Raw genomic sequence first — 11,636 nt, 5'->3', positions numbered from 1 at the left:
TCTCCATTTCACGAAGGGCCGCAGACTTCCTGCGGCAGGACTGAACATTCTCCAGAACGGGCATATAACCCCTTTAGTTCGCACCTTTCATTAACTCCAGTAGCTCACGTAGATAGTAGATGTGTGCTGCAAGCCAGTTAGGCAGCTGAGCTTTTAATATCCCCCCCCCCCCCCCCCCCCAAAACAGGTTTTTTTTTTTTTTTTTTTTCTCCCTTCCTTTCTTGCTAGTCGTCTTGAAGGGTAATACCGACAACGAGCAGGTGAGTCGAGAGGTAGGGCAACCGAGAGTGGCAGGTTGAAGGCTATGATGCGGTACTACTCACCAACGCTTTCCTCACCATACGTACCCACTGACTTGAACCAAGGTATTCCACCAAAACTTGGGAATATTACAAAATTTAATACGGTACCCTCATACAGATCCCCCCTTCCGTTAGGTCAGGTACACACAAGAAGACAGAAAAAGCAATGGTGTAATTTGCGACGCTTGCTTCGAGTCCGATCAGGGAATAGCCATCATAGAAGTCCCACCAGCACCAACACCAGGACCTCCAGCGGCTGCAGGACCTGTCTTCTTCTTCCTCGACTGCTTTTTCCTCTTGGTCCTGTCTCTCGGCTTCAACGCCCCCATGCCCTTCTTGCAAACATCGGCGTACCTCCCGTAGAAGGTTTCCAGGTCTGCTGGCTCGACAATGGTGGACAGCTTGACCTTTTCTGTCCTCTTGTCCTTGCCCTTGGCGTTGGTGGCGCGGATGAGAACCGGGAGCGGGGTGGCAGGGTTGAGGTCGGTGAGAGGGTCGGTATCCATGGATTGGGAAGGTGTGCTGTAGGATACTGTGGGAGGGGTTAGCTTTGGTGACAGAGCTTCACTCTACTTAGCTCATCGCGGGTGGATGGAGATGGAGTTTAAGCTTGGAAAACAGCGGGAATTGGGAGGGTTGTCGTGACGATAGCAAAGCCGAGTGTGAAGTTTCCCGTCTGCGCTGGGTTGGTGTAGGTACACGTACGCCTCTTTTGTACTAGGTTGATGGTTCCGTGATCTTGGTTCTTCCTATACTCGAACAGATTGGTGAGCTTGGAGAAGAACTATACCATAGTAGGTTGAAGTCAGATTAGCATGGTCTCCTTAGGAAGGGATCACAGCAGTCAGTAACATATATCATTACCTCATCGTGAGTTAAATGGCCCATGATGTCCAGTTGTTTTTCTTCTTCTTCTTTTCCTTGTTTGCAAAAGGAAAGACAACAATTCGGCTGAGGAGTGAATGTGAAGGCAACCTAGAATGATTGATGAGAGTCAACGAGAGTGGCAGCTTTCCCCACTGCCGTTGGCCGGGCAGCTCCCGTCTGTCTGGTAGGAGTGAGCTTCCCCAGTGTAAAACCAGCCGGGTGGGGTCCCAAGCAGCTGCCCGAGGACCTGCTTCATCTCTTGGCGCTCTTGGCCCCGCAGTCGACACGCCTGGAACCCTGCACCGACCGATAACCAAAAAAACTATCTGATAACGATAGCAAGGTCCCGGTCGCGCGCTCTTCTACGCAGCAACGAAAGAGAGAGCCTTGCAAAGTTTGGAGGTCGTACCAATCAATCACATCTACACCTCCGCACGCGCATATTACAACATGGCACCCTCCATGAGGATAAAGGCTCCAAAATTGCCTGACAACCTCCTGAAGGAGCTCGGCGTAGAAGGTGAGCGTGCCTCCGTTCATGCGCCCATACAGCCATTGTCATTCCTGTCTGGCAATCAGGGTTCTCCGACGAAATCCTAACTCTTGCAGAACAATCGCACGGAGGTCGCAAGAATCAATTCCAATCTAGAAAGGATCGCCGTAAAGCAGAGAGAACACAGAAAAGGATCCACCGCACCTCGTCCACAAGAAGTTACCATACCGAGCGCGCTACAGCCCCAAAACCACAGAAGAAGGTCGATGTCGCATCGACAAAGGAAGCAAAGGAACCCAAGCCCATCTTGAAGAACGGGAAGAAACGACCATTGGAGGATGAGGATGAAGATGTTGCCCTCGAAGAGAACGATAATGAGGGTTTCGATGACGAGGGCGATATCGATCTTGACGAGGACGAGGACGACGAGCTAGACCTCGACGAAGAAGACGACAAAGACGGCGAAGACGTGGACGATGAAGAGGAAAGTGATATCCCAACACAAATCATATCGAAGTCGCAGCCAAAAATTTCAAAAACTGTCATGGAACGATTGGCGCAAGACGACAAGGAGATCGCCGACCTCGAAAAGAAGCTCGGCATCAAGGGACGCAAATCGCTTCCCAAGTCCTTCCAGGAGGATGGTCTTCTTGATCTACTAGAAGGCCTCCCTGGCGTAGACGACGAAACAGCCGAGAAAAGGAAGCGGAAGTCTGAAGCGGATGAGTGGCTTGCGGCGAAAAGGAGGAAAGCGGAAGAGGCGAAGAAGACGAAGGAATTCGAACTAGACGAGGAAGAAAATGAAGTCTCCGAACTGGACGAGGAGGACGATGGCTTGGACGATCTCTTAGAGGGATTGAACTCTGACGAAGACAACGACGTTGACCAAGACGAAGACATGGTCGAAGGCGATTCCGATGAAGATGGAGAAGAAGACAGCATCTCGGGCGAGGATAAGGGTGAGTTTGGAGGATTTGACGAGGACGAGGACGACGACGACGACGACGACGACAACGACGACGACGAATCCGACAACGACGAAGAAACGCTACAAAAGCCGCCAGAACGAGTCCGCGAAAACCCATATGTTGCGCCCACAACTGGGCGGACTGTAGTAAAATACGTGCCACCATCGAAGCGACAGGAGGCGGGCTCAGAAGCGGAGTTGGTGGCCCGCATTCGCCGTCAAACACAAGGTCTCATCAACAGGATGACAGAGTCTAATCTTTTATCCATCATTATGGACTTTGAAAGGCTTTACCGCGACAACCCGCGACAACATCTTACGTCGAACATTGTCGATCTCCTACTCATTCAGGTGTGCGAGCCAACGACGCTGCCTGATACGTTGCTCGTGCTTACCGCGGGTTTCGCTACCGGTATCTTCAAGGTGATTGGTATGGACTTTGGCGCACAATTAATCCAAGAAGTGATCGAGCGATTTGATAGGCATTATGAAGAGGCCAAGGAGGCTGCAAAGGAGCGGCCAGACGTACCGAAACAGACATCCAACCTCATCACTTTCCTATCCGAACTCTATAACTTTCAACTCGTGGGCCCTAACTTGCTCTTCGATTTCATTCGAATCCTTTTGGGTGATCTTTCGGAGCTGAACGCGGAACTTTTGCTCAGGATTGTGCGCATCGCTGGCCCAGCCCTCCGACAAGATGACCCCATGTCTGTCAAGGACATTGTTACCCTTATCCGCCCGGCTGTTGCCAAGATCGGAGAGAAGAACCTCAGCGTCAGAACTAAATTTATGATTGAGACCATCAACGACCTGAAAAACAACAAGATGAAGACGGGTCTAGGCGCTTCCGCCGTTCTCACGGAGCACACAACCAAGATGAAGAAGCTTTTGGGCACCTTGAAAACCATGAAGACGGCCGAGCCTTTGCGAATGACCCTTGCCGATATACGCGATGCCGACAAGAAGGGCAAATGGTGGCTTGTAGGCGCTAGCTGGGCAGGCAAAGATAAGGACAGTGACAAGAAGCCATTGACTCAGGACGGTGTCATACAGGATAGCGTTGACTCGGACGACGAAAGCTTTGTCTTGGAGGATGTCGAGGACATGCCTGACCTCGGAGAACTTGCCAGAGAAAACCAGATGAACACGGACGTGCGCCGGTCCATCTTTGTGTCGATAATGTCCGCCACGGACTACGAGGATGCCTACTACCGCATCCTCAAGTTGCGCCTGAACAAGGAGCGACAGAGAGAGATTCCATACGTGATCATCCAGTGTGCCGGCGCAGAGCAGGTCTACAACCCATACTACACCTTGGTGGCCAAGAAGCTTTGCGGGGATCGCAAAATCCGGTGGTCGTTCCAAGACGCGCTCTGGAAGCTATTCAGGCGTCTCGGAGAGTCAGTTTTTGGCGATGACGCAGAGGATGGGGAGGATGTAGATGCGATGGACATGCGGCGGCTTGTCAACATTGCAAAACTGTTCGGGGCCATGGTGGCAGGTGGATCGCTAGGGTTGGCAATTCTGAAATGCCTCAATTTGCCTTATCTACAAACCAAGACGCGGGCGCTAGTGGAGATCCTGCTGATTACTGTGCTTCTGGAAGCCGGAAAAGGCGGCGACAAGGATCGGGATGAGACGATTACTTCGGTGTTTGTGGCTGTGGAAGGGATCCCCGAGCTTGCCAGAGGCCTGCAATGGTTCATCAAGAAGGTGGTCCGGAAGTCGGATCTCGCGGGAGGAGCGGCCAACACCAAGCTCGTCAAGGAGGGTTGCAAGACAGCCATGGCGGCCTTGGAGCATGCGCTGCTCGCCGCCGAAGGCTTGGTGGAATGATTTTGCTTTGTTGGATACCTGTATATAGATCGGATATCTTCGGGAATAGCAACATAATGATCAGGGATACAAGTGTGCCGGGGTCCATACAAAAGGCCATTGACCAATATCTTGACAAGTTCATGGAACTAACCCAAGTATTCTCGCTCCGATGTAGTTACCTACTTCGTAGATATTAGCGTTGACGGCGGGACTGGAAAAGTTGGGGGTAGCTTTGGGGAACTTGTTGTCTGGAAGGACGATTTGCTACTAGGGATCCAGGGAGCGACCGACTCGAGTCTGCGGGAGCCCGGAAATATAGTGGTCTGTGAATAGCACTCAATGATGTCATTTCGTTTTGCAACGAAGGGACGGGGTTTCATGAGGGTCGGGCGGGACTCGAGATTGTATGTCGTTCGACAAACAAAAGTCAGGAGACGGGTCAGGGACAGGCTATGCTTCTCCAATTCGGCAGCTGGGCAAGCTGGGGTTATTTGGCGTTGACGGGCGGAGTAAAGAGGGGAGCAAAGAGGGGATCGCGCCAAGGAGCAAGAGGAATGTCAAACACAAGCTGTCAGAAAAATGGCTACATAGCGGGAGTGCAGAGATGTCAAAATTTTGGAGTCAGCTGCTGCACGCGCAAGTTCATCTTGACCAATCACAGGACGCAACAAGGCCAGTACCGTACCTTACGTATTCGGGGACGGGTTTCTTCGACGAAGCAGTCAGGGCAGCAGCGACAGTGAGACGGCGAAGAGCGCGCTGCCCGTCCCGCCTAACACTGGCATCATAATACTTTTACTTACTGTAGCACACTAATAACACAATCAGGCAGTACCTACCTATTTAGTGTAATGTACGCGAGATTCGAGGTACCTACTACCTACCTAGGTAGTGGTGTTCCTACTCCGCTCCGTCCTACCTACCACTCCGCTCTGCGCTGTCTCGAGCGGGCCAGCTTGGGGACGGGCACGGTGGAAAGCGGGTGCCCTTTGAGCGATGTGAGCCTCTGACGGGCTGGCAACCCGAACAAGTGGGACTGGACATTTTTCGCTTGCCGTGAATAGCTTCCGCCTCGAATCCCAACAATTGTCTCTCCCGCGGCGTTTTGCAGTTCAGTACACACTTTCGACGTCTCACCATCGAATCGCATTCCCTGCTTCCCCGGGCATCTCTCTGCAGTGCGCTCGTTCCTTCGAATTTTCCCTGTTTCCATTTCTGGTTTTTCATTCAGCACATATTTTCACCATGCTGTCCCAAAGATTAATAGGCCGTGCTGCCGTCCGGTCCGCCTTCAAGCCCTCGGGGTAAGCTCACTGTCCCGGTTGCCGGCGGATGCCCGACACATTGTTTTCTCATGCGCGTACTGAGGCTGACCTGACGACCACATACAGGCTCCCTGTCGTCGTTTCTCCCAGGTTGAGGAGGACCTATGCGACCGAGTCTGGTCTGTTTGCCAACATCAAGAGCTGGTTCTCGTCAAAGGATTCTGGTCGGCTGACTGTTGATGTGCCCGTAGAGGAGAAGGATCTCGTCATCATTGGAGGTGGTGTCGCTGGCTATGTTGCTGCCATCAAGGCCGGCCAGGAGGGTCTCAAGGTGCGTCGCATCGCGAATCAACTACACCGCAACACCGACGAATGACGACAATATCTGACTGCTATCTCCCATGTTGCCTGGAAATAGGTCGCCTGTATCGAGAAGCGCGGCACCCTCGGCGGTACCTGCCTGAACGTCGGCTGCATTCCCTCCAAGTCGCTCCTCAACAACTCCCATCTCTACCATCAGATCCTCCACGACTCGAAACACCGCGGCATCGAGGTCGGCGATGTCAAGCTCAACCTCGCCCAGCTTATGAAGGCCAAGGAACAGTCCGTCAGCGGTCTCACCAAAGGTGTCGAGTTCCTCCTGAAGAAGAACGGCGTCGAGTACATCAAGGGTGCCGGCGCCTTCGCCGACGAGCACACCATCAACGTCAAGCTCAACGACGGCGGCGAGACCTCCGTCAAGGGCAAGAACATCCTTATCGCCACTGGCTCCGAGGTCACCCCCTTCCCCGGCCTCGAAATCGACGAGAAGCGCGTCATCAGCAGCACTGGCGCCATTGCTCTTGAGAAGGTCCCGGAGAAGATGCTCGTCATCGGTGGTGGCATCATTGGTCTCGAAATGGCTTCTGTCTGGTCCCGTCTCGGCGCCCAGGTCACCGTCATCGAGTTTCTCGACCAGATTGGCGGCCCCGGCATGGACCTTGAGGTTGCCAAGTCCATCCAGAAGATCCTGAAGAAGCAGGGCATCAACTTCAAGACCGGCACCAAGGTCGTTTCCGGTGACAAGACTGGCGAGACCGTTAAGCTCGAGGTCGACTCCGCTAAGGGTGGCAAGCCCGAGACTGTGAGTGGCTTATGATACCCTGCAGGCTATCTGTTCGTTGTCGTGATTTTCAAAGCTGACATTGTTCGAACACAGCTCGAGGGTGACGTTGTTCTTGTCGCTATTGGCCGCCGTCCCTACACCGAGGGTCTCGGCCTTGAGAGCATTGGACTCGAGAAGGATGAGCGCGGCCGTGTCATCATTGACTCCGAGTACCGCACCAAGATCCCCCACATTCGCTGCGTTGGTGATGTCACCTTCGGCCCCATGCTTGCTCACAAGGCTGAGGAGGAGGCCGTTGCTGTCGTCGAGTACATCAAGAAGGGTTACGGCCATGTCAACTACGGCTGCATTCCTTCGGTCATGTACACCTTCCCCGAGGTTGCCTGGGTTGGCCAGTCCGAGCAGGAACTCAAGAAGGCTGGTGTTCCCTACCGCGTCGGTACCTTCCCCTTCAGCGCCAACTCCCGCGCCAAGACCAACCTTGACACTGAGGGCATGGTTAAGATGATCGCCGACCCCGAGACCGACCGGATTCTCGGTGTCCACATCATCGGTCCCAACGCCGGTGAGATGATTGCTGAGGGTACCCTTGCCCTCGAGTATGGCGCTTCCAGCGAGGACATTGCCCGCACCTGCCACGCTCACCCTACCCTCGCCGAGGCTTTCAAGGAGGCGGCCATGGCCACTCACTCAAAGGCCATCCACTTCTAAGCAGCTGGAGCGTTTTGGCGTTGAATGGCTCTAAGCACGGAAAAATGTGCTGTCTGGATTTCTAGCATTGGGAGTATGGAAAGAGGATGGGAGGAGGTGTGTACTTATACTGTAGTCACGGGCTTTCCCTCAAGGGTTTAATAGGGGGTTTTCACATGACATGCTAAATAGACGCCGCTTGTTGGTTGGACTAGGGCTATTTGGCCTTGCGGGTCCTGGTTGGGCTCGAGACTCGATGAATACACGAGATTTTAAAAGATACAGAAAAGCTACCTTGGTAGCCAAATGGGAAGGCAGGAAGGCTGCTGGCTATTCTATGTTAACATTGCCGAGTTATCAGAAGGCTGTGGGTTTTGGATGATTCTTGTCTGTTCTCCATGCCGGTGCAATTACTTTTTAGTCCGAGTAGCAGTATCCATCAATGCCGGTCTTTAACTGCGTTCTGGTGTTGATGTGTATTCTTGTGTACAGGGCATGTTGCTTGGCATGACGTTATTTGTTTGAGAAGCCATCGACCAGGGACCCTAACCCTCTGAATATCCTTTGGACCCTTTGTTCTGTTCTTCCCCTATGTTTTAATGACATGCGGGCAGTTGTGACCCTGAACACCCAGGGTCCAAAGACGTCGTTGGCGATCAGCAATGTGGTTTAATTTCAGACGCAAAAGTTGGAGTGGCAAGAACCCTTGCGTGACATCTGGTATTGTATGACCCCTATGTGGTGCAGCAAACGCCAAGCGGGATGGCCTGGAGCTGGCAAGCTGGGTAGACGCGCCAGCGGTGAGGTTTCCACTCGGTCAACCCCTCCAGTAGGAACCTATGATCTTATCCAATGTCACATCGTCCCATGCCCGTTGTTTTGGGTAGTCATGTCCACTGCCCAGGAACAGCGCCCGCATCAGAATCGACGTATCGAACCACTCACCAACCTCTGTGGCCCTATCCGTCCCACCTTCAACGACCACCCACCTACTAGTATCAACACCTTGGATTTCTATCAAAACTGACCTTGAGTTTCCTGAACTGTTGCGAGGACAACACCACAACCTTTCCCTGTCCACAGACGGCGGGTGTTTTGTTCCACCCAGTAGCGAATCCCTCTATCTTTTTTCGTTCAAAACACAACAGTCTTGCGCAAAGACAACAATGGCTTCTAAACCCCCATCACCATCACGCGCCGCTGCCGAAGATACCGCAACGGCTCAGCAGTCGACAGTTAAAACAGCAGAGCGGACATATCCCTTCATTTCCCGCCGTGAGATCGAGGCCTTGATTTCTGAAGGTCGCCATATCATCATTGTCGATCAATATGTCCTGAAGGTTGACGCTTGGGTCAAGTATCACCCCGGTGGTGACAAGGCCATCAAGCACATGATTGGGAGGGATGCTACCGATGAAGTAAACGGGTGCGTACAAAACACAATATCATGCACCAATCGCGACAGTCTGGATCCAGTCCGGTGTATAGTTATCGGGCCCCGGTGAAGAAGAAGATGCTGACTTCATAGCGTGTACTTTTTTGGAATCACTACAGGTTACATTCCCCAGAAGCAAGAGCTCAGATGAACAGGTACAGAGTGGGCAGGATACCAGGGAGATGGAAGAATTTCTTGCCGCCGATACAAGGAGGCAAGTTCAGGCCAAGAGGAGAAGAAGGTGAAGAATGGGAAGAGGAGTCCCCAGAAATAAGGGCCAGAGCTGCGAACTACGATGAGGACACTAGCTTCGGATCGTCATCATTTGCGAGTCAGGCTGCCTCTACTGAATCCGAGAGCTCACGGACCCCTTCGCCCGCCCCTTCCCCGGTCTTTGATGATGGAGAATCGGCGCCGGAATTGAACCAACTCCACGCCCGTCCTAACGCCCGGTCAAAGTCGGCCGTAAGCCGATCCGATTCCTTCACCTCGATTTCCTCCATTGAGGATGAGAAGGCCAGTGCCAAGGGCGCCGATGATGGCCCTAGGGATGGCATGGCCCATCTCGACGCTCTAACAAGGCAAGAGATCAGGCTCGATCTCGACAAGTACCCTCCGCTCGATGAGGGAACGCAAGACACCGTCATCCGAAAGTATCGTGAACTCAACGAGCGCATCAAGGCCGAAGGACTCTATGACTGCAACTATGTTGCTTACGCCATCGAAGGATTCCGCTATACTCTCCTCTTCTGCGGGTGTCTTCTGTTCCTAAAATGGGGTTGGTACGTTCCTAGTGCGTTCTGTCTCGGCTCTTTCTGGCACCAGCTAGTCTTCACTGCCCATGACGCCGGGCACATGGGCATCACGCACCATTTCCATGTCGATACTGTCATCGGCATCATCATTGCCGACTTCATCGGTGGTCTCAGTCTAGGTTGGTGGAAGCGCAACCACAACGTTCACCATATCATCACCAACAGCCCTGAGCACGATCCGGACATAGAACACCTCCCCTTCTTCGCCATTTCCCATCGCTTCTTCACTAATCTGCGGTCCACATACTATGACCGTGTCATGGAGTACGACATCTTTGCCAAATTCTTCGTCTCCCTCCAGCACTACCTCTACTACATCGTCATGATGTTCGCCCGCCTGAACCTCTACCGTCTCTCGTGGGAGTACTTGCTCAAGGGCCAGGCACCCAAGCACGGTCCTGCCTGGTGGCACCGGCATCTCGAGCTTGTCGGTCAGGTCTTCTTCTGGTACTGGTTCGGTTATGGGATCATGTACAAGGCAATCGATGGCAACTGGAACCGTTTTGTTTTTTTCATGATCTCCCACGCGGTCACCAGCCCGTTGCACGTGCAGATCACTCTGTCACACTTCGCCATGTCCACCTCTGATCTGGGCCCTCATGAGTCCTTCCCGCAGCGCATGCTGCGCACCACCATGGACGTCGACTGCCCCGAGTGGCTTGACTTTTTCCACGGCGGCCTCCAGTTCCAGGCCATTCACCACTTGTACCCGCGCATTCCTAGACATAACCTTCGCAAGACGCAGAAGCTAGTCCAAGACTTCTGTAACGATGTTGGAATCCCTTATGCGCTGTACGGATTTGTGGAAGGCAACAAACACGTCATCGGGAGGCTAGCTGATGTGGCTAGGCAGGCAGCTATCTTGAGGAAGTGCCAGCAGACTATTGTTGATGGCAGCATCGGACATTCTCATGCTCACTGATTGTGACGCTTTCGAATGAGGGAAATGTATTGCACATGGAAATTTTATAAAAGGAGGGGATGGTCACAGGCGAGGGACGAGATATGGTAGATGGGCTACATGGGCTACAATGGCCCACAATTCTGGATTAAAGACAAAGCCACGCTGTGTTCAGTATATTTTCTTTTTTTTCTTTCTTTTTTTTTCCCCCCCCAAAAAAAAGAAAAATGTAAGAAAAATGGGTATTCGGGTTATGCATACCTGCACTTTCCTTGAGCAGGCAGTTTTGCACGTACGTCTTAGAGCCAGGCCATTCAGAGATATCACTACGTCTGGTCTGACTGTGAATCAAACTATAAACGACACTCTGGGAGCTTTCCGGGGGCGTCCTTGTGATTGGTTTCGACCAACCGGACGGAAGCATGTAGTTAGCAACTGACCTGTCATATGAACTGTGTACAAAGGTTGTTGACGATCAAGTCCAAAAGTCCAGATTAACGGAACGGGAGCTTGAATGAAGGTGTGGATGATGGATGAACGGGATGCTTGGAGCAGCACAATGACGAGGTAAGAGAATATGAAGGTGACACGAAGCAGTAAACATTCGGGAGGTGTAACAAGAGACAATCACATGTGTCTCTTCGGCATATACGTAAACAAAAAAGAATGGAATGGCCCAATAAGGTAGAGACGTCGAGAATAGAGACACGGCCAGTGGAAAATATGACCGTCACGTTATAGAAGCAGTTGGATGGTGATCAAGCAGTCTTGTGGCCGGGGCAAGAGGCAAATAGAAACTCGATTCTGGTAGTCTCATTCACTCAGCCTGCCTACTTCTACAGACCCACATTAAAGCTTGGCGCTGCCCCCCCCCCCTCCTTCTTTCTTCCTTTTTTTAAACTTTCCTTTTGGAAAACCCCTGTTTTGGAAAAACACCGCTTAATTTTTCCCCCCGTAAAAAAAACCAAACTGAAA

At 52.4% G+C, this 11,636-nt stretch overlaps 5 protein-coding genes across 5 annotated transcripts; 4 read left to right on the top strand and 1 right to left on the bottom strand.

The window, feature by feature from the left end:
• Positions 1 to 372: 372 nt before the first annotated feature.
• On the bottom strand, positions 373 to 1,213 carry NEUTE1DRAFT_85965 (uncharacterized protein; the record flags this gene model as incomplete). The annotated part of the gene is made up of 3 exons (XM_009855061.1): positions 373 to 834; positions 1,002 to 1,086; positions 1,167 to 1,213. The coding sequence occupies 3 exons, from the start codon at positions 1,188 to 1,190 to the stop codon at positions 503 to 505; spliced, it is 441 nt and encodes a 146-aa protein (XP_009853363.1).
• A 406-nt stretch (positions 1,214 to 1,619) lies between these two features.
• Positions 1,620 to 4,543, top strand: NEUTE1DRAFT_85961 (uncharacterized protein; the record flags this gene model as incomplete). The annotated part of the gene is made up of 3 exons (XM_009855060.1): positions 1,620 to 1,695; positions 1,779 to 2,542; positions 2,627 to 4,543. The coding sequence occupies 3 exons, from the start codon at positions 1,620 to 1,622 to the stop codon at positions 4,466 to 4,468; spliced, it is 2,682 nt and encodes an 893-aa protein (XP_009853362.1).
• Positions 4,544 to 5,576: 1,033 nt separating this feature from the next.
• On the top strand, positions 5,577 to 7,963 carry NEUTE1DRAFT_85959 (dihydrolipoyl dehydrogenase mitochondrial precursor; the record flags this gene model as incomplete). Its single annotated transcript, XM_009855059.1, has 5 exons — positions 5,577 to 5,754; positions 5,842 to 5,894; positions 5,967 to 6,046; positions 6,134 to 6,838; positions 6,914 to 7,963. The coding sequence occupies 5 exons, from the start codon at positions 5,696 to 5,698 to the stop codon at positions 7,529 to 7,531; spliced, it is 1,515 nt and encodes a 504-aa protein (XP_009853361.1).
• A 713-nt stretch (positions 7,964 to 8,676) lies between these two features.
• Positions 8,677 to 10,823, top strand: NEUTE1DRAFT_131273 (uncharacterized protein; the record flags this gene model as incomplete). The annotated part of the gene is made up of 2 exons (XM_009855058.1): positions 8,677 to 8,936; positions 9,065 to 10,823. 2 exons carry the CDS (start codon positions 8,677 to 8,679, stop codon positions 10,680 to 10,682), a joined length of 1,878 nt encoding a protein of 625 aa, XP_009853360.1.
• Positions 10,824 to 10,854: 31 nt separating this feature from the next.
• NEUTE1DRAFT_117820 (uncharacterized protein) lies at positions 10,855 to 11,136 on the top strand (the record flags this gene model as incomplete). The annotated part of the gene is made up of 1 exon (XM_009855057.1): positions 10,855 to 11,136. One exon carries the CDS (start codon positions 10,900 to 10,902, stop codon positions 11,098 to 11,100), a length of 201 nt encoding a protein of 66 aa, XP_009853359.1.
• Between the last annotated feature and the right edge of the window lie 500 nt (positions 11,137 to 11,636).

This window comes from Neurospora tetrasperma, assembly GCF_000213175.1.
Source record: "Neurospora tetrasperma FGSC 2508 unplaced genomic scaffold NEUTE1scaffold_5, whole genome shotgun sequence".
Classification (NCBI taxonomy): Eukaryota; Fungi; Ascomycota; class Sordariomycetes; order Sordariales; family Sordariaceae; genus Neurospora; species Neurospora tetrasperma.
The sequence above is the reverse complement of the archived record's forward strand: the minus strand, read 5'-3'. Positions and strand labels throughout refer to the sequence as shown.